At 45.2% G+C, this 27,182-nt stretch overlaps 1 protein-coding gene across 13 annotated transcripts in view; it reads right to left on the bottom strand.

The window, feature by feature from the left end:
• PPFIA1 (PPFI scaffold protein A1) overlaps nt 1-27,182 on the bottom strand; it is a 95,329-nt gene that overhangs the window by 55,096 nt on the left and 13,051 nt on the right. For all 13 annotated transcript variants that reach the window (XM_075837963.1, XM_075837965.1, XM_075837967.1 and 10 more), the window contains exons 3-9: nt 12,927-13,028; nt 12,368-12,532; nt 11,165-11,239; nt 10,955-11,050; nt 1,761-1,982; nt 734-880; nt 452-586 (exon numbers count right to left, since the gene is read on the bottom strand). In XM_075837963.1, the coding sequence (XP_075694078.1) occupies nt 452-586; nt 734-880; nt 1,761-1,982; nt 10,955-11,050; nt 11,165-11,239; nt 12,368-12,532; nt 12,927-13,028 (942 nt within the window). The remainder of the gene's footprint in view (nt 1-451; nt 587-733; nt 881-1,760; nt 1,983-10,954; nt 11,051-11,164; nt 11,240-12,367; nt 12,533-12,926; nt 13,029-27,182) is intronic.

Below are 27,182 nucleotides of genomic sequence, written 5' to 3'. Positions count from 1 at the left end.
AACGCTGCGTTTTGCGCGCACAAAAGGTCCATGTGTCATCAGCATATGGTGCGCGGCTGTGTGATTTTCGCGCAGCCGGCATCATGACGACACTCTGGTTTTATGTTTGCACGTGGTGCTTTTCTGTTTTCATTCATAGTTTTTACTACTGTAGAGCGCATCACCCGGAAGTGCTTCCGTGTGCCAAGCGCGGTTTGCACGCACCCATGGACTTCAATGGGTTCGTGTAGCGCGAAACACGGGCAAATATAGGACATGTCATGAGTTTCACACAGCGCACATATGCTGCGTGAAATTCACTGGCAGTCTGAACGGCCCCATTCATTAATATAGGTGCGTGAAAATCACGCGCGTAGCACGGACGTATTATACGTTCATGTGAATAAGGCCTTAATGGTCTAGAAGTCGTCAGCCATATGACATGACCATAAACATTGGTCGTCTCATTCACCTTTGAGAGGGCAGCAACTCTCTGCGCCAACTCCGCTTCCACCTCGGGCAGGGTTTCCGCTTTCCGTATGGTCTGCTGAAGCTTCTGCTCTGCTAGTTCGAGACGTTCCTGGATCTGCCGGTTCTTTTCTTCACTCTGATATTAAAGGCCACAAATAAATAGTACATTGTTTTGTTAAGCAGTAGATGTTCACCATATTACTCAGGTATATGAATTGTAGCGTCCCATTTTATATAATTTATAAATCTCTTCATAAAATCGGAATAAGAGCAGGAGTATTACCTGGCGGAGTACGGATTCCTTATTAGCAATTTCATTTTCAAGTTTATCATTGAGGTCGTGCACGGATGTGGCTTCGCGCTGTGCAGCGAGGTAGCGTTTTTCGAGAGTTGTAATCCTCTCTTCCATATCGTCCTTCTGGGCCATGGCCTGTTCATGATGCAGCGACAAGATACAGGTCAGAATTCAACAAACACTATTCTATTCTACTACATGTTATTACCTATTCATATTCGATTTCTCATCCCTACACGTATCATCATCAAGATTTATCACTTGTGATGATGAAAAATCTGCAGAACACATCCTCCATTTATCTGTGCAACATTAAAGGGAACCGGTCACCAGCTTTTCACCTATTATCCAGCAATACCTGGTGGTAGTGGGTGAAAAATCATTTCTATATAACCTATAATTGTCTTCTTAGTCGGCTCTGTAGCTTTAGTATTCAGTTTTTTATTGTTCCCGCACCGTATGCTAATGAGCATAAAAGTCATATATTCATTCCTCAAGTCTTTCCGAGTTTACCCCGCCTCCTTACTTTTGATTGACAGCTCCTCGCCGTCCCCCAGCACACAAAATCCCGCGCTTGTGCATTGATGTCCTATTCTGGTGTGTGCGCACAGCGGGACACCGAATTATTACGATAAAAGGCGCAAAATGTTTGCAGACCGTTATTTACAGTCGGAGGAAGAGTTTAGGAGGAGGGGATAATGGCAATTAACTTTTGATAGCAGCGGGCAGTGAGGGATAAGTAAAGCTCAATAGGTGAAATGCTGGTGATGGGTTCCCTTTAAGTATTCCAAAAACATGTCAATCTCTCAAAATAAAAAGTATTGCCCCCTTCTGTGCAAATACATCACGTGATCCTAATGACACGCATTGGCAGATGCCCTGATGTTCCGCACGCGCACAGCTAAGGCCCCGGCCACGCGCATCCACACTTCTGCTGACGCATTTCTAACCCTCACTGTTTAGCTACTGCAACCATCAACTTCAAACCCATCACATTGCACCCGTCTCTCCTCACCTCTCGTACATCACGTTGCAGCTTAGTGTTCATCTCCTCAGATTTAATGAGATCTTTCCTTGCCGTGTCCAAATCTTCCTCCAGCTCTGTAACCCGGTTAGACAGGATGGCCAGGCGTTCCTTCATCTGACTCTGCTCCTTGGACTGCTTCTCAATGACATCCTGCAGCTCCATTACTTTAGACAGGTCCTCATCGTGATTTAAAGAGCCGTCCGATAATCTCTGTCATAAAAAGCAGAATTAATATGGCGTTTGCCTGCAGGAACTCAACTGATCTCATTAGGAATATATGAAAATTAAATCAAATCATCACAAGTCAGAAGACAGTCTGTCGTTTTATAGTAATAGTGAACAGCACATGATAAGCCCATGTGAACAGTGCGGGGATACAAATCTACATACGGACAATAAAAAGAGGACCACATGCTGTAAAACATATCGCAAAGTTTTGCATGTAGATATTATAGATGGATACACAAATTCAAGGGACCTGACAAATGCATGAACAAGAAAAAAAAGGACTGTACATAAAAACTGTATAGCCAACTCAGGATATATACACCGATCAGCCAGAACATTAAAACCACCTGCCTAATATTGTGTTCCCCTTCGAGCACCCAAAACAGCCGTGACCGGTCAGGGCATGGACTCCACTAGACCTCTGAAGGTTCCTGTGGTATCTGGCACCAAGACGTTACCAGCAGATCCTTTAAGTTGTGAGGTGCGGCCTCCGCGGATCGGACTTGTTTTTCCAGCACATCCCACAGATGATCGATCGCATTGAGATCTGGGGAATTTGGAGGACAAGTCTACACCTTGAACTCGTGGTCATGTTCCTCAGTCCGTTCCTGAACAATGTTTGCGGTGTGGCGGGGGCATTATCCTGCTGAAACAGGGCACTGCCATCAGGGAAAACGGTTACCATGAAGGGAGTACTTGTCTGCAGTGATGTTTAGGTAGGTGACACGTAGGGCTGGGCAATTATGACCTAAATAAAAATGACCATTAATTGAACATGTAACCTCAATTACGATTATTAAACTATTATTTAGGCCACACCCCTTTTTGCCTTGCCACGCCATTTAGTATTTATCCCCTGAGCCTGCCCTATACTACTGTATATAAAACATGCCCGACACACCATATAATGCCCCTATAACTGCCTCCACACATTATAATGCCCCTATAACTGCCTCCACACATTATAATGCCCCTATAACTGCCTCCACACACTATAATGCCCCTATAACTGCCTCCACACACTATAATGCCCCTATAACTGCCTCCACACATTATAATGCCCCTATAACTGCCTCCACACACTATAATGCCCCTATAACTGCCTCCACACACTATAATGCCCCTATAACTGCCTCCACACACTATAATGCCCCTATAACTGCCTCCACACACTATAATGCCCCATAGCAGCCCCCACACAGTATAATGCCCCTATAACTGTCCCCACTGTATAATGCCCCTATAACTGCCCCCACAGTATACTGCCCCTATAACTGCCCCCACAGTATAATGCCCCTATAGTTGCCCTCCATGCAGTATAATGCCCTTATAATTGCCCCCACAGTATAATGCCCCTATAGTTGCCCTCCATGCAGTATAATGCCCCTATTGCTGCCCCATATATGCATCCCACATAGTATAAAGTCCCCCATAGCTGCCCTCAATAGTGCCTGATAAAAATAATAATATACATGCTCACCTAACCTCGTTCCAATGGCGAATGGTGGAGATCCCGCTGCTCCTCTGGTCGGCGCAGACAGGCGGGATGACGTCACTGCCTCGCGCCCAGCGATACATAGTGAATGGTAGAGCAGGGACCTGGTGGTTCCCTGCTCTACCATTGGATTCAAGTATATCGGCCTCCTGAAGCTGCAGATACAGTTTAAACTGGGAGGAAATAATTGCTAAAAACTACATTTTCAAGAGGAAAATGAATTGCGCTGAATTTCGATTAATTGCCCAGCCCTAGTGATGCACATCAAAGTAACATCCACATGAATGCCAGGAGCAGAGGTTTCCCAGCAGAACATTGCTGAGTGTATCACGCTGCCTCCGCCTCTTCTTCCCATAATGCATCCTGGTGCCATCTCTTCCCCAGGTAAGCGACGCAAATGCATCCGGCCGTTCACATGATGAAAAAAAAATAATACGAGATTTATCAGATCATTCCACCCTCTTCCATTGCTTCATGCTCCAGTTCGAATGTTCATTTGCCCATTGTAGGCGCTTTCGGCAGTAGACAGGATCAGCATGGGCATGATGACTGGTCTGCGGCTGCACAGCCCCATATACAGCAAGCTGCGATGCTCTGCGTAATCTGACACCTTTCCATCATAGTCAGCGGTAAGTTTTTCAGCAATTTGTGCTAGGGTAGCTCTTCTGTTGAATCGGACAGGACGTGCTAGCCTTTGCTTCCCAAGCTCTCAATGAGCCGTCAGCGACCATGACCCTGTCGCTAGTTCACCGGTCGTCCTTCCTTGAATCCACTTTTGGTAGGTACTAACCACTGCATACCAGGAACACCCCACAAGACCTGCTGTTTTGGAGAGGCTCTGACCCAGTATTCTAGCCATCACAATTTGGCGCTGGTCAGAGTCGCTCAGATCCTTACACTTGCCCATTTTCAAATCTTCCAAAATATCAACTTCGGTTCACTTGTAGTCCAATATTTTTCTTTTAGCCCTGGACAGGCACCATTGTAACAAAACAATCAATGTTATTAAATTCACCTTTCAGTGGTTAAAAAGGGAACCTGTCTGGTGTATTTAGGCCCCCAAACCGCCACCAACTATTCAAGACCGTAATAAATTCACGATGGCCATGTATATTCTGTCTGATGCATCTAAAAGGAACACTCCAAGAAAAAAAAGATATAATACACAGTGTTATGCCTAGTGCAGGGCCTGAGAGGGCGGAGCATGACAAAGATTCAAAGAGTACAAAAGCAAGCTGCTTGTGTCATGCTCCGCCCCCTTAGGCCCTGCACTAGGCAATAGCTATCTAAAGTTAATGGCCAGCTTTAGTCTAAGATAAGACATTTTCCACTGGCTTAGTCTGCATGGCACTGGGAATTCCCAGATGCAGTGACAAAAATAGGATTTTTCCCTTTAAATGAGGAAGCGGCACACAAGTATTCAGCTTTTAAACATTACGCTTTGTGACTGTTGAGCTGCGAGACCAAACAATGCATTCCCAGCTTCATGGAGTTTCTTTGTTTAACCTATTTTATTTATTTTCCCTGTCATACTTGCTGTGTGCAGCAAGTCTCCACTTTAGTACGCATTTTCAAGTTATCAAAACAGCCTGTAATTCCTGCCACTATAAGAAAAAAAAACTAAAAAAGTAGTAAGAGGAACAGTTGTAAGTAGGAGGAGAAATAGTAGTAAAGAAAAGAAATAGAAGTAAGCAGGGGAAGGAGAGGTGGAATAGTGGTAAGAAGTGAGCGGAGTAGAAAAAAAAAATAGTGGAGGAGGAAAACAAGAAATGTGGGGGAAAAAGGGTCAATTTAAAAAAATTGCCTGATGGTAGCACAGATTTACAAGGCATTCTGAAGAAAACGGAGAGGAAAGTAAGGGATGAATCGTTGTAAGTAGGGGAAATAGTAGTAAGACAGAGGAAGAATATCAGAAGTTGGAGAGGTGGAGGAAAAGTAGGCGGAGAAAGAATAGTAGTAAGGAGACAGTGGTGGTGGTGGTGGTGGTGAAGGAAAAGTAGTAAGAAGGAGGTAGAATAGTATTTAAAAAAAATGGCAGAGAAGGAATAGTAATAAGAAGGAGGAGGACTAGTAGTAAGAAGGAGGAAGACTAGTAGTAAGAAGGAGGAGGACTAGTAGTAGTAAGAAGGAGGAGGACTAGTAGTAGTAAGAAGGAGGAGGACTAGTAGTAAGAAGGAGGAGGACTAGTAGTAAGAAGGAGGAGGACTAGTAGTAAGAAGGAGGAGGACTAGTAGTAAGAAAGAAGGAGGAGGACTAGTAGTAAGAAAGAAGGAGGAGGACTAGTAGTAAGAAGGAGGAGGACTAGTAGTAAGAAGGAGGAGGACTAGTAGTAAGAAGGAGGAGGAATAGTAGTAAGAAGGAGGAGGAATAGTAGTAAGAAGGAGGAGGAATAGTAGTAAGAAGGAGGAGGAATAGTAGTAAGAAGGAGGAGGAATAGTAGTAAGGAGGAGGAGGAATTGTAGTAAGAAGGAGGAGGACTAGTAGTAAGAAGGAGGAGGACTAGTAGTAAGAAGGAGGAGGACTAGTAGTAAGAAGGAGGAGGACTAGTAGTAGTAAGAAGGAGGAGGACTAGTAGTAAGAAGGAGGAGGACTAGTAGTAAGAAGGAGGAGTACTAGTAGTAAGAAGGAGGAGGAATAGTAGTAAGAAGGAGGAGGAATAGTAGTAAGGAGGAGGAGGAATAGTAGTAAGAAGGAGGAGGAATAGTAGTAAGAAGGAGGAGGAATAGAAGTAAGAAGGAGGAGGAATAGTAGTAAGAAGGAGGAGGAATAGAAGTAAGAAGGAGGAGGAATAGTAGTAAGAAGGAGGAGGAATAGTAGTAAGAAGGAGGAGGAATAGTAGTAAGGAGGAGGAGGAATAGTAGTAAGGAGGAGGAGGACTTGTAGTAAGAAGGAGGAGGACTAGTAGTAAGAAGGAGGAGGACTTGTAGTAAGAAGGAGGAGGACTAGTAGTAAGAAGGAGGAGGACTAGTAGTAAGAAGGAGGAGGACTAGTAGTAGTAAGAAGGAGGAGGACTAGTAGTAAGAAGGAGGAGTACTAGTAGTAAGAAGGAGGAGGAATAGTAGTAAGAAGGAGGAGGAATAGTAGTAAGAAGGAGGAGGAATAGTAGTAAGAAGGAGGAGGAATAGTAGTAAGGAGGATGAGGAATAGTAGTAAGAAGGAGGAGGAATAGTAGTAAGAAGGAGGAGGAATAGAAGTAAGAAGGAGGAGGAATAGTAGTAAGAAGGAGGAGGAATAGAAGTAAGAAGGAGGAGGAATAGTAGTAAGAAGGAGGAGGAATAGAAGTAAGAAGGAGGAGGAATAGTAGTAAGAAGGAGGAGGAATAGAAGTAAGAAGGAGGAGGAATAGTAGTAAGAAGGAGGAGGAATAGAAGTAAGAAGGAGGAGGAATAGTAGTAAGAAGGAGGAGGAATAGAAGTAAGAAGGAGGAGGAATAGTAGTAAGAAGGAGGAGGAATAGTAGTAAGAAGGAGGAGGAATAGTAGTAAGAAGGAGGAGGAATAGTAGTAAGAAGGAGGAGGAATAGTAGTAAGAAGGAGGAGGAATAGTAGTAAGAAGAAGGAGGAGGAATAGTAGTAAGAAGAAGGAGGAGGACTAGTAGTAAGGAGGAGGACTAGTAGTAAGAAGGATGAGGAATAGTAGTAAGAAGGAGGAGGAATAGTAGTAAGAAGGAGGGGGAATAGTAGTAAGAAGGATGAGGAATAGTAGTAAGAAGGAGGAGGAATAGTAGTAAGAAGGATGAGGAATAGAAGTAAGAAGGAGGAGGACTAGTAGTAAGAAGGATGAGGAATAGTAGTAAGAAGGATGAGGAATAGTAGTAAGAAGGACGAGGAATAGTAATAAGAAGGAGGAGGACTAGTAGTAAGAAGGAGGAGGACTAGTAGTAAGAAGGAGGAGGACTAGTAGTAAGAAGGAGGAAGACTAGTAGTAAGAAGGAGGAGGACTAGTAGTAGTAAGAAGGAGGAGGACTAGTAGTAAGAAGGAGGAGGACTAGTAGTAAGAAGGAGGAGGACTAGTAGTAAGAAAGAAGGAGGAGGACTAGTAGTAAGAAAGAAGGAGGAGGACTAGTAGTAAGAAAGAAGGAGGAGGACTAGTAGTAAGAAGGAGGAGGACTAGTAGTAAGAAGGAGGAGGACTAGTAGTAAGAAGGAGGAGGAATAGTAGTAAGAAGGAGGAGGAATAGTAGTAAGAAGGAGGAGGAATAGTAGTAAGAAGGAGGAGGAATAGTAGTAAGGAGGAGGAGGAATAGTAGTAAGGAGGAGGAGGACTTGTAGTAAGAAGGAGGAGGACTAGTAGTAAGAAGGAGGAGGACTAGTAGTAAGAAGGAGGAGGACTAGTAGTAGTAAGAAGGAGGAGGACTAGTAGTAAGAAGGAGGAGTACTAGTAGTAAGAAGGAGGAGGAATAGTAGTAAGAAGGAGGAGGAATAGTAGTAAGAAGGAGGAGGAATAGTAGTAAGGAGGATGAGGAATAGTAGTAAGAAGGAGGAGGAATAGTAGTAAGAAGGAGGAGGAATAGAAGTAAGAAGGAGGAGGAATAGTAGTAAGAAGGAGGAGGAATAGTAGTAAGAAGGAGGAGGAATAGTAGTAAGAAGGAGGAGGAATAGTAGTAAGAAGGAGGAGGAATAGTAGTAAGGAGGAGGAGGAATAGTAGTAAGGAGGAGGAGGACTTGTAGTAAGAAGGAGGAGGACTAGTAGTAAGAAGGAGGAGGACTAGTAGTAAGAAGGAGGGGGAATAGTAGTAAGAAGGAGGAGGAATAGTAGTAAGAAGGAGGAGGACTAGTAGTAAGAAGGAGGGGGAATAGTAGTAAGAAGGAGGAGGACTAGTAGTAAGAAGGATGAGGAATAGTAGTAAGAAGGAGGAGGAATAGTAGTAAGAAGGATGAGGAATAGTAGTAAGAAGGAGGAGGACTAGTAGTAAGAAGGAGGAGGAATAGTAGTAAGAAGGAGGGGGAATAGTAGTAAGAAGGAGGGGGAATAGTAGTAAGGAGGATGAGGAATAGTAGTAAGGAGGATGAGGAATAGTAGTAAGAAGGATGAGGAATAGTAGTAAGGAGGATGAGGAATAGTAGTAAGGAGGAGGGGGAATAGTAGTAAGAAGGAGGAGGAATAGTAGTAAGAAGGAGGGGGAATAGTAGTAAGGAGGAGGAGGACTAGTAGTAAGAAGGAGGAGGAATAGTAGTAAGGAGGATGAGGAATAGTAGTAAGGAGGATGAGGAATAGTAGTAAGAAGGATGAGGAATAGTAGTAAGGAGGATGAGGAATAGTAGTAAGGAGGAGGGGGAATAGTAGTAAGAAGGAGGAGGAATAGTAGTAAGAAGGAGGGGGAATAGTAGTAAGGAGGAGGAGGACTAGTAGTAAGGAGGATGAGGAATAGTAGTAAGGAGGATGAGGAATAGAAGTAAGAAGGAGGAGGACTAGTAGTAAGAAGGAGGGGGAATAGTAGTAAGAAGGATGAGGAATAGTAGTAAGAAGGAGGAGGACTAGTAGTAAGAAGGATGAGGAATAGTAGTAAGGAGGATGAGGAATAGAAGTAAGAAGGAGGAGGACTAGTAGTAAGAAGGAGGGGGAATAGTAGTAAGAAGGAGGAGGACTAGTAGTAAGAAGGAGGAGGACTAGTAGTAAGAAGGAGGAGGACTAGTAGTAAGAAGGATGAGGAATAGTAGTAAGAAGGAGGGGGAATAGTAGTAAGGAGGATGAGGAATAGTAGTAAGGAGGATGAGGAATAGTAGTAAGAAGGAGGAGGAATAGTAGTAAGAAGGATGAGGAATAGTAGTAAGAAGGATGAGGAATAGTAGTAAGGAGGAGGGGCAATAGTAGTAAGAAGGATGAGGAATAGTAGTAAGAAGGAGGGGGAATAGTAGTAAGGAGGAGGAGGACTAGTAGTAAGAAGGATGAGGAATAGTAGTAAGAAGGAGGAGGACTAGTAGTAAGAAGGATGAGGAATAGTAGTAAGGAGGATGAGGAATAGAAGTAAGAAGGAGGAGGAATAGTAGTAAGAAGGAGGAGGAATAGTAGTAAGAAGGAGGAGGAATAGTAGTAAGAAGGAGGAGGAATAGTAGTAAGAAGGAGGAGGAATAGTAGTAAGAAGGAGGAGGAATAGTAGTAAGAAGGAGGAGGAATAGTAGTAAGAAGGAGGAGGAATAGTAGTAAGAAGGAGGAGGACTAGTAGTAAGAAGGAGGAGGACTAGTAGTAAGAAGGAGGAGGAATAGTAGTAAGAAGGAGGAGGACTAGTAGTAAGAAGGAGGGGGAATAGTAGTAAGAAGGAGGAGGACTAGTAGTAAGAAGGATGAGGAATAGTAGTAAGAAGGAGGAGGACTAGTAGTAAGAAGGAGGAGGAATAGTAGTAAGAAGGAGGGGGAATAGTAGTAAGGAGGATGAGGAATAGTAGTAAGGAGGATGAGGAATAGTAGTAAGAAGGAGGAGGAATAGTAGTAAGAAGGATGAGGAATAGTAGTAAGAAGGATGAGGAATAGTAGTAAGGAGGATGAGGAATAGTAGTAAGGAGGATGAGGAATAGTAGTAAGAAGGATGAGGAATAGTAGTAAGGAGGATGAGGAATAGTAGTAAGGAGGAGGGGGAATAGTAGTAAGAAGGAGGAGGAATAGTAGTAAGAAGGAGGGGGAATAGTAGTAAGGAGGAGGAGGACTAGTAGTAAGGAGGATGAGGAATAGTAGTAAGGAGGATGAGGAATAGAAGTAAGAAGGAGGAGGACTAGTAGTAAGAAGGAGGGGGAATAGTAGTAAGAAGGATGAGGAATAGTAGTAAGAAGGAGGAGGACTAGTAGTAAGAAGGAGGAGGACTAGTAGTAAGAAGGATGAGGAATAGTAGTAAGGAGGATGAGGAATAGAAGTAAGAAGGAGGAGGACTAGTAGTAAGAAGGAGGGGGAATAGTAGTAAGAAGGAGGAGGAATAGTAGTAAGAAGGAGGAGGACTAGTAGTAAGAAGGATGAGGAATAGTAGTAAGAAGGAGGAGGACTAGTAGTAAGGAGGATGAGGAATAGTAGTAAGGAGGATGAGGAATAGTAGTAAGAAGGAGGAGGAATAGTAGTAAGAAGGATGAGGAATAGTAGTAAGAAGGAGGAGGAATAGTAGTAAGAAGGAGGGGGAATAGTAGTAAGAAGGAGGAGGACTAGTAGTAAGAAGGATGAGGAATAGTAGTAAGGAGGAGGGGCAATAGTAGTAAGAAGGATGAGGAATAGTAGTAAGAAGGAGGGGGAATAGTAGTAAGGAGGATGAGGAATAGTAGTAAGAAGGAGGGGGAATAGTAGTAAGGAGGAGGAGGACTAGTAGTAAGAAGGATGAGGAATAGTAGTAAGAAGGAGGAGGACTAGTAGTAAGAAGGATGAGGAATAGTAGTAAGGAGGATGAGGAATAGAAGTAAGAAGGAGGAGGAATAGTAGTAAGAAGGAGGAGAAACTAGCCTTGGGAGCGTCATAGTATTGGTGTCCTGCTACACATCCTCACCTTGCCATTAGTGTTGGGTGCATTGTCCTGCTCGTGATCGCCAGTCCCATCATTATAGATTTTCTTCTGATTGTTCTGCTCTCGAGAGATCATGAGCTGAACGGATGACAGGTGCGCATTAGCGTAATCATTTTTATGGCGGTTATAACATAAGCGTACACGGTTTTACAGAGTGAACTGAAAACGGACGTATTGGAAAGTCCAACTCACCTCTTTGTGCATTACTGCCAGCTCTTCTTCCAATAAGCTACATCTTTCCAACGCAACTCGTAAGCGCTCCCTCACCTGAAAAGATTATATTACAGAACGGAGGCGCAGGTCAGTTGTAAACATTTAATGTAATAGCTATAATAACAATTTACAAAAGTATTGTATGGGTGGCACCAACCCCACCACTGATCGGTCTTCTGGATGCTTAACGGATGCCTGTGATGTATGCCATACATCACCCATAGGCTCCCGTGCGTTATAAAAATAAAAAAAAATATTGTTGTATGAAATGGTGTAGTCTGCTATGCTATTCCATAACCCAAATTTTTTTTTTTTTAAAGTTATATCGAGTTATAAAGTTATATCTGATAGAGGCCAAACGTACACTCTTTGGCCTCCGCCGGGCTAATTTAGCCCTATTGACACATTTAGCGTTTATGTAAGTAATCATAGGGCAAAAAGGTGATGCAAATGGGGTCTAAATTGTGCTTCCCCCGCCCGATCTGTAACATGTAAATGGTGGCGCGGTGATGCAGGCGGCGGTCACATGACGCCATGACTCCGTTACCAAACAAGTAATTGTATTAGTCTGCGCTAAAGTCTACAAAACGTGTTTGCAGCCTCCATTACTGTATAGCAATTCTTTACATGCTCCCACATCCCGCAGTGATTTTTACAGATTGGGCAGGGGAAACTCAACTTTTGAAGACGCTTTCTGTTTAGACTGATCTTCCAGCCGCACTGCCATCTATCCTCTACTTACTGATGTATGTTTGTAAGAATTAGGGGACAGATGGAAAGGACAATGACTGGAGGACCAGACTACACAGATCTTATTTGTAGTATGTTGCTATGGAAACATAGGTCTGATTAAGTGCAGTTTGGCACAGTGAAAATTTTAAATGACAATAATAAAAAAAAAAAGTTGCATAATTTTTCAGATTAGATGCGTTGGAATAATAATAATAATTGGTTACAACGGTGTAGAGTCTTTTAATCTTATGTATGCAGTAATAAAACCGAAGTCATGGCAATATCTCTTCTCGAAAGAACCCTTTGAGATTCAGGAACTAAGCCAAACAAAAGCGTCACAATAAGGGAACCGAAACGCGCTGCTCTCAGAAACCAGTTCCAGCCCCATTAAAGTATTATCCAGCGCCAGTCACATGCGGGCGGCTTGTCAGGATCAGTCACACACATTACCTTTTCATCTAAAGCTTTGTGATGTTCAAATAGAGACTTCAGTGCTTTCAAAACTTCAACTTCACTCGAGACTCCGGCTGGTGACTGAGCCTGTCTCTTCACCACGGTCATTCTGAGAGAGCGCTCATGTCGGGAGACGAGACACTCCAAATGCTCTAGAAGTAGCTGCAAAGATTATATGTAAATACAACAAAAATCTGTAGCAAATTGGACATTTTCTTGTAACCACAACTAGAGCCGCCCATGCCCATTAGATGCACGTCAGCCAAACGTGGCAATATCGGCGGGAACGGCCCACCATCTAATGTGTATGGGGGTGTCCCTACAGATGTTGGAGAAAAGGAGGATCGGACATGTTGGGTTTCAGAGGGGTCTGGCAGCGACTTACTCCCCTCTCCCCATTGACTAGACATGTATGCTCGGCCGAGCCAAGAGTGAATGGGGAAGTCGTTCAGCCGTTGAATGGGGAAAAATTGCCCAAGAGGCTGTGCTGCCCATTCCTTGCGCTCTTTCCCCCGAAACCTCGGTCATGTAGCACCGGAGCACATGTACTTCTTACCCGAGTATTGTTCCTCTCGGCCTTTAACTCTGCAATTTCTTCCTCTCGCTCCAGAAGTTGCTCCCGGCAGATATTCAGCTCTTTAGTGAGTGCCGCAAACTCCTTTAAGAGAAACAGAACATTCATTTATTAGCCCCATAAATAAATGATAAATACATCGCTAGTATAGAAGGTGAAGGTGGGAGAACTAACACCAATACAATAAAGGGTTGTTTCCGGTTTTACATTAATGTAGGCCCTGTTCACACGTAGTTTTTTTGACAATTTTTTTGGCGCGGAAACCGCTCCGCAAAACTCGTCAAAAACCGCCCGAAAATGCCTCCCATTGATTTCAATGGGAGGCGGACAAGGTTTTTTACCGCGAGCGGAAAAACCGCGTCGCGGTAAAAAGCGGCATGACCTATCTTGAGGCGGTTCCCGCCTCCAAAACCCCATTTCAATCAGTCAGAAACGGGGAAAAAAAACGCCTCGACGAGTGTTTTGACGAGTTTTTGTCAAACCACTGTGCAAAAACCGTCTGGAGCAGTTTTTGCAGGAGGAATTTTCCTCCTGCAAAAAAACTCAGTGTGAACACAGCCTAACTCTTCAATATGGACTGGGAGAGAGTCCTAAAATGGGCCACAATTTAGGATGCAATTGTTGGGACGTATGCATAAGGCTATGGATAGTTTTTTTTTTTTCTCTTCTGCAGTAAAAAAAAAAAAAAAATAAAAATGTGAGGTGGAAATAAATGGAAAAGCTGTAACGCCGGATTGTCTGCCGACCCAAAAAATGGCCATTTATATTATAATAAATCATTAAAACTGTGTAGAAAGTCCTTTCCTTTGAGTATGTAAGAAACCACACAGGCTGTAACGTGCAAGCCATGAATAGACGACACGCGCTTTACATACGACCCAAGGAATAAGTGAATCATCTGGAATATGAATAGCGCACGCAGTCACACTGAGAATGGCATTAAGAAACTTCAAGGCAACATGCACGCGGAATTTGATGCAGAAAATCATAACCGCAGAGAAACGCAGGTAATTCCGTACGTAAAATCTGCACTTAATATTGCATTTTTTAAATGCGATTATAGACGTGGATTTTAGAATTTGATGCGGAAACAGATGCGGATTAATTGCTGAAGATTTTGTTGTTTTTTTTTTTTTTTATAAACTTATCAAATACAATTCTGAGATGAAAACGCGAGATACATGGACATTGTGCAGATTTATAAATTTGCAATGCAGGTGAATTTACGTGAGGAGAAATTCTGCAACATGTACATGAAATTGAGGTCTCATTGACTTTGCCGGGGCTGTATTACGCTGCGAATTTGGCGTGCAAATCTGCACATAATAAGCATCGTGTGCATGTGGACCAAAACTTTTCCACTGTCTTTTCTGCGCAGCTAAATATACGGTGAAATTTGCTTGGTCCGTTGCATAGCAACAGTTCACGCGTGCATGGGGTGACAACCACCGATCTCAATCATCCATCATTCTAATGTTTATAGGGCCTGTCGGGGTAAACAAGAAGCCAACAGATTTTTCCTTCTCGATCCTTTTGGTTCCTCTGGAGATAATCGTCACCAAGGGTGATTGTCAGCCGCTTATCCCTCCTGCTCGACTAAAAACACATGTTCAATGGAAGAAGAATCATGACCAAAAGTTACAGTTTTCAACATCTATTCTATGTTTAAAGTTTTTCTTGAAGAAATTTCTGCGACTGAAAATCTGCTCCATTCGTCTGTACGTGGTTTCTGCTCCGTATGGATTTCTACAGCAAAATCTTAAGTGTTTTCAGGGGGTCGAAGGCCGGGTTCCCACGGGTCGGATACGCGGCGTTAAACCTGTGCAGCATATTTAACCTGGAACCCGCAGCACATTCCATCCGTTCTTCGGGAGGAATTTCTGCTGCGGAAAGCAGTGCTGAAAAAAACAAAACGTTTATACCTACCTCCTCCCTCTCTTCTGTGCGTAGTCCGGCCTCCTAAGATTACGTTGCAGGCCATGTGACCGCTGCAGCCGGTGATAGGCTGCAGCGGTCACATGGGATGAAACGTCATCCCAGGGGGCCTGACTGCAGGAAGAAGTGGGGACTTCTGGGTAAGTATGATTTTATTTAATTTTTATTTATTTTATTTTTCACTTGAGTTGCGATTTTTGCTGTCCGTTGCGGGTTTCGCACCCCCATTGAATTCAATGGGGAAAACCCGCAAAAGAGAAATCAACAAAAACGCAGCATAAATAGACATGCTGCGGAATTAAATTTTGCACTGCAGGTCAATTTATTAACATTTATGCTGCGTGGGCATGAGGCTTTGTAAATCATCCACTTTGCTGGTACTCTAAATGCTGCAGAATTTTCGCACAGAATTCCGTTGCGGAAATTCCAGTGTTTACGCTACGTGGGTACCCGGCCTAAGGCTACATGCACACATGGCGGAATTTGGTGCAGAAAATCTGCATCAAAAGCGAAAGATAAAACGCAGGTAATTCGGTAGGTAAAATCCACACCGAATACTGCGTTTTATCACATTTTGAACATTTTTTAAAAGAAAAATCGCACTGAAAAAAACGCATGCGTTTTTACAGCAATTTGATGTCATTTTGCAAATTGTGGTAAAAATGCAGGCGTTTTTCAGCCGCACCGTGTGAATACACCATAAATGCCTTCTGGTTTTAAGTAAATAAAGCTTAATCATCGTATAAAGAAAAGTTCTACACCTTTCTAAGGCTTGGTTCACATCAGCGCGAGGCTTCCGTTAGACCTTTCCATCGCGGGAATACACGAACGGAAAGCCAAACGGAAACCATAGCTTCCGTTTGCATTACCATTGATTTCAATCGTAACGCTTCCGTTGCTAATGGTTTGTCTCCATTACATAAGATTACCGTTTTTTTTACTGAATCAATAGCCTAGGCGACTAACGAATGGTCAATGCAAACGGAAGCTATGGTTTGCGTTTGCCTTTCCATTGATGGGTTCCTCCAATGGAAAGATCTAGCGGAACCCATGAACGGAACCGAACGCTGATGAGAACAGGCCCTTAGCGCTGTATTGGTTCTCAGCCTCTGGAGAAAAACAAGAATTTTCCAAACCACAAACCAGGATACCATCTCCATGGAGTGGAAATTCTCCCCTTAACCCTTGAGGTTTCCTTCTACATAACAAACATTATGTCTGGTCAACGGACCTCCCATGAAATTGGTCCTGGTCTGCGTTTATACTTGACCTAGAGAAACTAGATTGTGAGCTCCAATGGGGTATTCGTATGACGGACAGGAATATATGGGCACTAACAGATAAATACACTCTTATAGTATATAATCTCACAACAACAAAAAACAGCTGCAAAAACTTTCGTATAACCTCCAATAATAATCTGCAAGAAGTTTCACCGGTACACCTTTCCACTGCGGCAGTAAATTCCTCGCTGACGGGGGTTAATGATTACAAAGATCAATATCAAGTCCGGGGGACGGGCATTCAGCAGATGTTTCCTCGCTTCTTACACATTTGAGGGAGAAAACGGCCTCCTAAGAACATGTAGGAACGGAGGGCCGAGGGTCTGCGCGACACGTGATTTAGGCAAACTGTAACCACAAGAAAGGAATGACAATTTGTCTTCAGTCTCCGCTTATTTCTAAAGGATCGAACTGCAGGGTAACAAGGAGAGAGGAATTCCAGGAGAATAGGCCGGTCACTGACCCTATGGTCACCAGGCCCTATGTACAAAGAGAAGGCAGCAGCTGGCACCGCCTACACCCGGGTACAGCAAACAAACTCCCTGATATGGAGATTCTAAAATAGAGGATGAACTTCTAACCACGACCCCACGATATGGTAAACGAGAATCCTAAAGGACGCAAACTGTGAACCTGCATCGTAGTGCTGGACCCGACCCATGAAAGGAGACAAGTTTTAAGCTGCCCCTTTAAGGCTGGGTTTACACAGATTTTTTACAGGCAGAAAATCTGCCTCAAAATTAAGTTTGCCATTTTGACGCAGATTTTGCTCTGTCTGCATGTTGATTCTCGCTAAGTTTTTCACCTGCGGCCATTGAGCGCCGCGGGCAAAAAACACTGCGAAATACGTTTTCTCTGCCTCCCATTGATGTCAATGGGAGGTCAGAGACGTAAACGCCCGAAGATAGGGCATGTCGCTTCTTTTTCCTGCGAGACAGTTTTTCCGCTAGCGGGAAAAAAACGCCTCCGCCTCCCATTGAAATCAATGGGAGTCATTTTGGACGTTTTTTGGCGCATTCTCCGACACGGTTTCAGCATCAAAAAACTCTGTGAACTGACCCTACTGAAGGTAGAATAAACGCTTCTTGTCCTGAAAAGCTCTTTAAACACCCAAATATCTTACAGCAAACCTGCATTTTGTATGTCTAGATCAGGGGTCTCAAGCACGCGGCCCGCGGGCCGCATGCGGCCCCTGGGGCTGTCATCTGCGGCCCGCGGGACACAGAGCCGCTAGTATCGGCTCTGCTCCGAGACTCTGGAATTCCCTAACATCGCTGTCCACATATGAACAGCGATGTCTGGGGCTTCCCCAGAGCCGGAGTCCCGAGCAGAGCGCAGGTGTCGGCTCTGCTCCGGGACTCTGTGGAATTCCCTGACATCGCTGCCCATATATGGACAGTGTGTCAGGGTCTTGCCCAGAGCGGAGCAGAGCGCTGGTGTCGGCTCTGCTCCTGGACTCTGTGGAATTCCCTGACATCGCTGTCCACATATGAACAGCGATGTCTGGGGCTTCCCCAGAGCCGGAGTCCCGGGCAGAGCGCTAGTACATGCTCTGCTCCGGGACTGTGGAATTCCCTGACATTACTGCCCATATGTGGACAGTGTGTCAGGGTCTTCCCCATAGCGGAGTCCCGGCAGAGCGCTAGTATAGGCTCTGCTCCGGGACGCTGCGGAATTCCCTGACATATCTGCCCATATATGGACAGTGTGTCAGGATCTTCCCCAGAGCAGAGTCCCGGGCAGAGCGCTAGTATCGGCTCTGCTCCGGGACTCTGTGGAATTCCCTGACATCGCTGTCCACATATGAACAGCGATGTCTGGGGCTTCCCCAGAGCCGGAGTCCCGAGCAGAGCGCTGGTGTCGGCTCTGCTCCGGGACTCTGTGGAATTCCCTGACATCACTGTCCACATATGAACAGCGATGTCTGGGGCTTCCCCAGAGCCGGAGTCCCGGGCAGAGCGCTAGTATCGGCTCTGCTCCGGGACTCCGCTCTGGGGAAGACCCTGACATCGCTGTGTCAGGGTCTTCCCCAGAGCGGAGTCCCGGGCAGAGCGCTATTATCGGCTCTGCTCCGGGACTCTGGGGAAGCCTCAGACATCGCTATCCATACATCCACAATGATGTCAGGGGCTTCCCCAGAGCAGGAGTCCCAGTGATGTCAGGAGCACAGCTGGAGTCCCAGGAAGAGCCTTCTAGCGCTTTGCCTGGGACTCCAGTTCTGGGCAAGCCCCTGACATCACTGGGGCAGCCTCTACAGAGGGCGCTGTGGCCTTATCTACAGAGGGCGCTGTGGCCTTATCTACAGAGGGCGCTGTGGCCTTATCTACAGAGGGCGCTGTGGCCTTATCTACAGAGGGCGCTGTGGCCTTATCTACAGAGGGCGCTGTGGCCTTATCTACAGAGGGCGCTGTGGCCTTATCTACAGAGGGCGCTGTGGCCTTATCTACAGAGGGCACTGCGGCAGCATCCACAGAGGGCACTGCGGCAGCATCCACAGAGGGCACTGCGGCAGCATCCACAGAGGGCACTGCGGCAGCATCCACAGAGGGCACTGCGGCAGCATCCACAGAGGGCACTGCGGCAGCATCCACAGAGGGCACTGCGGCAGCATCCACAGAGGGCACTGCGGCAGCATCCACAGAGGGCACTGCGGCAGCATCCACAGAGGGCACTGCGGCAGCATCCACAGAGGGCACTGCGGCAGCATCCACAGAGGGCACTGCGGCAGCATCCACAGAGGGCACTGCGGCAGCATCCACAGAGGGCACTGCGGCAGCATCCACAGAGGGCACTGCGGCAGCATCCACAGAGGGCACTGCGGCAGCATCCACAGAGGGCACTGCGGCAGCATCCACAGAGGGCACTGCGGCAGCATCCACAGAGGGCACTGCGGCAGCATCCACAGAGGGCACTGCGGCAGCATCCACAGAGGGCACTGCGGCAGCATCCACAGAGGGCACTGCGGCAGCATCCACAGAGGGCACTGCGGCAGCATCCACAGAGGGCACTGCGGCACTATCTAAAAAGGGGCTGCCCAATCTTGACATGTGTGCTAACTGAGCCGCCGGACTGCATTTAGCGACACTTAAACTGGAAAGCTGGATTGTTGAAATAAGCACGTGGAGAAATATCTCAAATTTTAAACCTAGTGCTATTATTATAGTAATGTAGTGTTATTATTCTAGTAATATAGTGTTATAGTAGTTCTAATAACTAATTGATTAACAATAATTTTGTATTGTATCATATTTGAAAGTAATGCGGCCCGTCAACTACCCATTTTTTCTATATGCGACCCACTTACCCGGCCGAGTTTGAGATCCCTGGTCTAGATAATCCAGAGCCCTTTCAATAAAATAGGCCAAGAACCTGTAAAGTTTGCAAAAAATTACCCAAAAAAAAAAAAAAAAACAATTTTGTTTTCTTTAGTACGACTGGAAGTGTAGCTAAATGTACTACAAACTTCTGACATGCCATAGTGACATGTCAGGAGTTTGGATTGGTGGGGGTCCGAGCACTGAAACCCCCACCAGTCGCTAGAACGAAGCAGCTGAAGCGGTCGCGTGAGCGCTCAGCTGCTTAGTTTCTGTTCGGCTTTTTCCGGAAAGCCGATGTATCGGAGTACAGGCTCATAGACTTTTAATTGAGTCCGTACACAGATACATTTATTTGCGGAAAGAGCCGAATAGACACGAAGCAGCTCAGCGCTCACATAAGCGCTTCAGCTGCTTCGTTCTAGCGATTGGTGGGGATCTCAGTGCTCGGACCCTCACCGATCCAAACTTCTGACATGTCACTATGACATGTCAGAGGTTTGTCGAACCTTTAGCGACACTTTAAGAGTATTAAAATAGATTTCCCTTATTGTTATGTTTGTTTTGATGACGGATATGTACAGTTTCTGGTGAACTTCGGGGGACTATACAACTTTATATTTATTTGTTGCAATACAGTTCGGTCGCCAGAGCTTCTATACATCAAACAGTGCGAATCTGAATTTACAATGATGTCACCCCGGACCAAGTGCCATATATCTAGGTGCGAAGATGAACAACCGCTATGAGTGAAGTAGGTACTCCCAAAACGTGTCAGCTCTGTTTACATCTGGGTTGGAGACTCCGTCCAATATTCTGTCATATTTGACGGGGAAAATAGTGCTACATGCAGAACTATTCTTCCTGTCGCAAAGACGGACCTCATTAGTCAATGGGGTCCCTTGTACATCAGATCCCGCAGTGCATTGCAGCTTCTGGCAGTCACAATGCAAGTGTAGACAAAGCAGAGAGCAGTCTGCAGCACTATCCTTGTCGCAGAAAGTACTGGAAATCGAGACAGACTATATTAAATTCAATGGAGTCCGTCAGTGTGCGTTTGGATCTGCCAGACAAGGGATCAGTCACAGCATCATAGCTTCCGTTATAAAAATAACAAGCATGTGAAGGAGTTTGACAGCCGAAATGTAGACTCCATGGCTTTAGGTCAAGGGACGGACAAAGTACTAAAGAGCCAGGTGCACTTTTTTTTTTTTTTTTTCATGGCTTGGAGGCGAGAACTTTTAGGGCATGTCCACACAATGGATTTGCTGTGTATTTCCTGGAATTCTGGAAGGAAAATACGCAGCAATTCCGCTACGCGTGGACGAGCCCTTACAGACATCAATGGAAAACAACCCCAAAAAAAAAATAAACTGCCGGCAGTAAGTCACTGGCCACATTGGTGTAGAAGATCAAGATATTACACAGGGATTTGCATGCATTTTCATTATAAATAACAATTGGGATACAGTCAGTCACGCCGCACAACATTAGGCTAAATACAGACGTGGCAGATTTTTCTTCGGATTTGCCGTGGTCTCACACTTGCAAAGGACGAAATGTGCTGCAAATCCACGACATAACAGGCATTCTGTGGAGCTGAAAATAATGGGTTTTGGTAAAATCCCCATTCACTGACATGGTACTGTATAGCTATTGCGGATTTTCGTTGCAAAATCTGTACCAACAATCTGTGAGAGATCGGCCACGTCTGAGTATTACAAGCTCCGTGTTCCCATGGATTTTATTTTGGACCTGTTTAGCGCTTTGTGTTATCTCATACGTTCATGATCGGACTTCTTGTGCCAACAGAATACACCCAACAGTACAAAGAGAACACATTTTTTTGGGGAACAACGAAGGCCTCGGTTTGTGTTGGACAGCGCCGGAGCAGCCATGTCGTAGGTGATATTTTCCTGCACTAGGACCCTGCAGGATGTTCTCAGCGATCACCAAGATCACAGCCAACTCAGAGGTGCTCGATGTTTAGCAGATATGGCTACTCTCCCTAATGTAGCTTTCCGAAAAAAACAGGAGTAAAAGCGTGCCAAAAAAACAACAATCCTGATCCAAGAGTGAACACCACGTGCAGCCCTGTTCCTAATAAAGCGGAATATATTATAATGTATTCCAGTCGTCCTGCATCCGGGCTACATGCAGTAACATTTCCCATTCACTTCTCGCCACAGACAGGAAAGTGTTACTGCCGGTGACTGACAGACTCGGCTCTTGGGGGAGCGATGAGAACGGAGAGCAGCCGGCTGCCCCAACATCATCTGTCCGAGGGTGGTCCTCTCCTCGTCTGACCCAATGACTGTTCCGTGTGGGTCGCACGAGGTGATCCCTTCCCCAAGAGCCAGATGCTTGTCTTGCAACAGATTTTATGTAATTTATTTGGTTTTTTTACATGCTGGCAAACAATGCTGGGGACACAAATACAACAGATTGGATTACCGTCTGCTAACTCCACAGCTAAAAATACGCTGTACTAAGTTTTACAGCTGATCCAGTAACACGACTCAACGGGAAGTGCAGGCTCAAGAAGCCAAAGCCAGAGCATGCTGGGGATTGTAGTTTCACTGGAGCTGGAGGGACACAGGTTGGGGACCACTGGATTCTATGAGCACTGCTGCCAAAAATATTTTTTTAAATAAAACATTGTGCATCTATTCCAACCTTCCCCCATCTCCCCTATACCAGTGTAATCTCCAGTCTCCAAGATCGAGTGGAAGGTTGGTCAAGTCTCTGCAAGGAAAGCGAGCAGGTTGCAAAAGCCTAAATTCCTCAGCACTGTCAAGATCTCTGCTTGATGTCAGTGAATGGGAACAATCTTGTTTAATTCAAGAGGCCAAAATCTCATACAAAGCTTAAACGTCTCGCATATGAAGGTTTGCTACAATGAGCGAAATAGATTAACGGCACAAGCCTCCGTGAATTTGCTATAATGTATTGGTGTAAATAAAATATATCAGCATGGACTCAGAGGATTGCCAAGACAGTGTACAAGTGTAGCTTAGATGTGAGAAGTATTAGATCCGTACAGGTTGTCAGCCACTGGATGTAAGGCACAACTGTATTTCGGATCCGTACCACATAGTAATACTCTTCAATGGGGTCTTGCCTACGGAGACTAATTATACGTGCACAATGTTCACACACAGTTCCATAACGCATGCTACATTACAAGCCTAGACGCACAAGGTGGCGGGCCTCAGGCCTTAAAGGGGCTGTTCAGAATTGAAAAAAATCAAACACAACATTCTTTCAAAAACAGCGTACACACCGGTCTACAGGTTGTGTATGATATTGCAGCTGGGATCCGTTAAAGTGAATGGGGATGGGCTGCATTATCATATACAACCCACAGACAGGTGTGGCGCTGTTTTTGAAAGATAGCAGTTATGTTTATAAATCTTGGACAACTCCTTTAAAGGGTGTTTTTTGTCCCAGAATTAAAGGGGTTTTCCATTCCTTAGAAATTTATGGGGTATTCTGAGGATAGGCCATCAATACATGATTGCTGGGGGTCTGATCCACAGCACCACCGATCAGCTGTTTTGAAGGGGCCCAAGGGCACTCGTAGGAGCGCTGCTTCCCCTTCATTTAAACCTGCTCGTACGGAGTATCGCTGTCACACTTGTAGCGGTGGTTCAGTTTTGCAGCCTTCTTCCATTCAAGTAAATGGGAGAAGTCTGAAATACTGTGAACCGCTGTTGCAAATGTGTCAGTGATTCACAGGGCGAGCAGATAAGGAATGACAGGAAGCAGAGCTCGTATGAGCACCTAGGTCCCTTTTAAAACAGCTGATCGGTGGGGGTGCCAAGGGTCGGACCCCCACCGATCAGGTATTGATTGTCTATACTGAGGATAGGCCATCAATTTCTAAGGACTGAGATTTTATCATTATCAACAGTCGATCGCTGGGACCCCCACTGATGACTAGAGCAGGGTCCCGAGCCCCCGCTTCTCCTAACTGCACGATCGCAGTGAGGAGCAGCTTGAATGGAGACGCAGTTGAGCCGCTTTCAAGGTCTACGAGTTTGACAGAAACAGCGGAGTTCAGCGCTGTTTCTATCAGTCCTATAGACTTTGAATGACGCGGTAGTCGAACATGCGTGGTGCATCCAAAGTTCTCCTCAATGCGTTTGTGCAGAAAAGAAGAACAACAACGATCGGGGTCTCTGGACTCTTCTTCAAGTGATCAGTGGGGGTCCCAGTAGTGGGGCTTCCAGCGATTAAATATTTATCCCCTGGCCTGAGGATACGTAATAAATGTTCATTGTGGGGAGAAAACAGCTTCCACAAGGACCCCGTTCGCTGACAGCAAGCAGTGATCTTAAAAATAATGACAGGATTGAAACAGTATATTAGAAAGCCGTATAATTTTTCATCACACAAAGATTAAACTTTATTAATTTAAAAATAAATAAATATAAATAAGCCCTAATTTATCTTTGCAGCGATTTGATTGGAGGCTGGGGGTCATTTACGTCTTCTACCTATATGTATGAGCAAGTGTTTTATATAGTCTGTTATGTCGGAGTATAAAAGCAGCACCTATTCCAATACGTGAATCTACAGGAGACTCAAAAGGCTAGTTGTATTCTTGCAGTAGCCAATCCTGTGACCATCTGTTCAGCAGAAGGCCTGACGCCGTCCGGACACCGCGCCGTTATAACGGGATTAGCCCCTTCGCTGGTGGGAGACTCTCTTACAAAACACACAAATGCACAAAAACAGAAAATAAACCCAATGCATTCTCAGTCACCGCACAGACAAATCTACTCTGCCAGATATAATTGTCTGCCGTCTGGCACAGAGTCCAGGAAAGAATTTACTTTACCGCAGAGCAAAACAAAGGCACTACTGTACAAGTCCTCTAATAACCTATGGGGAGCGCTGCGGGATTCTGCAGAAAACCTGTTATCTGTCTGTACTACAGGCAATAAAATGACCCGGCTGTCACGTAGGAATTTACACACCTATCCTGATAATACTACGGCAGGCGTTAGAACAACTCCGACAAAAAGCAAAAGTTTTGTGGTCACCCTATTGTTTCAGGTCTTGTCGCTGAGCGCTGTATTACACAATGTGACACAAACAGCGCAGCGGACGCACACGGCAGCGATGCAGCAGAGCTCGCATGTAGCCGCAGCATTGTTCATCCACTGGTATAAATAGAAGCGCCCACCCACGCACAAAATACAGGCAACAAACACTTCAAAATCGTTTTAAAGGGACGCTAAAGCTAAAGTCTAACTTCTCTACATTTATTTTTCTGTGAAATGCAATCTTTTGTTCTCTGTTATCAGCCATTACAAGATTATATAGTGTTTGTTCTTCACTGGGATTACTGATGGGGGGAGGGGAAAAAAAAAAAAAAAAAAGTCTTCATCCGAACACGAAAATTATTTTGGCTAGGGCTCCACGCATCTCCTGCTTAAAAAAAATTAAAAACACAGGATTTTCAAGTCCTGAATGTTTCCCGATGCGGAAAAGTCACAAGGGACCTTTTGGGTATAACAAAAAATTCCTACACTTTTCTGTTTGCAATTGCCGAGAGGTTGCTTGCGACTTGGCACGGTCGTGGTGGTCTCACAATTTTACCGCCGCTTTGCTTTGTAGCCCTAGCCCAACATACATAGGTGATATTAGTAGCTTATCCTTAGGTCTGTGCTCCACACTGGAGGGGGTGAGGGACCTAGGACCCCCCACAAACAAACCATTGCCCTAAACAAAGGGGTTCCAGCACTTGGTGAAAAAAAAAAAAAAACTTCTGGACCCCCAACAATGTCCCTTCCCATCTAAGGGTATGTTCACACGCAGAGTCAAAAACTTCTGAAAATTACGGAGCTGTTTTCAGAGAAAATAGCCTCTGATTTTAAGCCCCATCTGAAAGAAACGCTGTTTTTCCACATTGAATTCAATGGGCAGATGTTTGTAGGCGTTTAGCTAGAAATTTCTCAGGCATACTTTGAGGCATTTTCGTCCCGAAAAAAACAGCGTATGAACATACCCCAAGTGTGAGGCCCCACAAAACAGCATTGACAGAAATGCAATGCAAAATCGTGCAGGTATAAAGGGCGTATTCATTAATGACCGCAAGATTTGGTGGGTAAACAGACGTTTCACCCACGACGATGCACGGCTACTAACAAGTATTTTGACAATTGCGTCAAACAGGGTGCCGTCCAGGATTAGGAAAAAATTATCCTCTCTCCCACCTCGAAACAGCGCCGCTCTTGAACATGGGCTGTTTCTGGTATTGCAGCTCCACGCCATTCACTTGAAAACGGCAATACCAGAAAGAACCCATGAGCAGGAGTGGCACTGATTTACAGGGCGGGGGGGGGGGGGGGGGGGGAGGGGATTTTTTCCAAAGAGCCTGCTGGCATTTCCGTTGGAGGCTCCGCTTGGGACCTTCATCACAGATCTGGCTGAAAATGCTAAAGTTATTCTGGTAAAGTCATTAACACCATGACAGGAACCCGACCAAAACCAATAAAGTGATTGGGATGTGTCGGGCGCCAATCGTTTCCCTCACACAACAGAAGAAGCACTTCCAGGATTTTCGCTGTTCTGCTCCTCTGACGAAGCAGAACAAAAAAAACAAAAAAAAAAACTGTCACAGGTGTGAACAGGCCCTAATCCAGGACAACCCCTTTAATTTAAAGTAAAGCCACCTCTCTAAAAAACACAGATACAACAGACATCTTAACTGATCCGAACGTACACACCAGTAATCCATGCACATACAATAACAAAATAATCGTTCCTGACTACAGAGATCTGTTCAGACCATTTAGGCTTCGTTCTCATCTGCGTCAGGACTCCGTTCATCGGTTCCGTCAAAGCTTTCTGTCGGGGGAACCCATGAACGGAATCCAAACTAACAAACGGAAACCATAGTTTCCGTTTGCATCACCATTGATATCAATGGCAATGGATCCGGTGAAAACGGTTTCTGTTTGTCACCGTTGTGTAAGGGTTCCGTCGTTTTGTCACAACGGTGACCAACGGAAACCATTTGCACCGGATCCATCACCATTGAAATCAATGGTGATGCAAACGGAAACCTATGGATTCCATTTCTTTCAGTCAGGGTTCAGTTCTGACGGAAAGCTCTGACGGAACGCCTAAACGGAGCGATGACGCAGATGTGAACGACGCCTAACTTATATTCACAAAACAGATCATCCAATAACTGCAACTTACATTGAATGACCAGATCCACCCTTAGTATCAAACAGCACGAGTGTCACCCTAAGGATTTACACGAGCGTGTGCATTTTGTGCGCGCAAAAAACGCGGTGTTTTGCGCACGCAAAAGGCACTTAACAGCTCCGTGTGTCAGACGCGTATGATGCGTGGCTGCGTGATTTTCACGCAGCCGCCATCATTATGACACTGTATATTTGTAGCACGTGGTGCTTTTCTGTTTTCATTCATACTTTTTACTGCTGTTGCGCGAATCACGCGCGTCACACGGAACTGCTTCCGTGTGCTGCGCGTGATTTTCACGCACCCATTGACATCAATGGGTTCGTGATGCGCGAACAACGCACTAATATAGGACATGTCGTGAGTTTTACGCAGCGGACACACGGTGAGTGAAAATCATGGACTGTCTGAACGGCCCCATAGACTAACATAGGTCTGTGCGAAGCGCGTGAAAATCACGCGCGTTGCAAGAACCTATTATACAT

The sequence above is a fragment of the Rhinoderma darwinii genome, chromosome 9 (assembly GCF_050947455.1).
Source record: "Rhinoderma darwinii isolate aRhiDar2 chromosome 9, aRhiDar2.hap1, whole genome shotgun sequence".
In the NCBI taxonomy this organism is placed as follows: Eukaryota; Metazoa; Chordata; class Amphibia; order Anura; family Rhinodermatidae; genus Rhinoderma; species Rhinoderma darwinii.
Note: the sequence above shows the minus strand (reverse complement) of the source record. Positions and strands in the feature narration are given on the sequence as shown.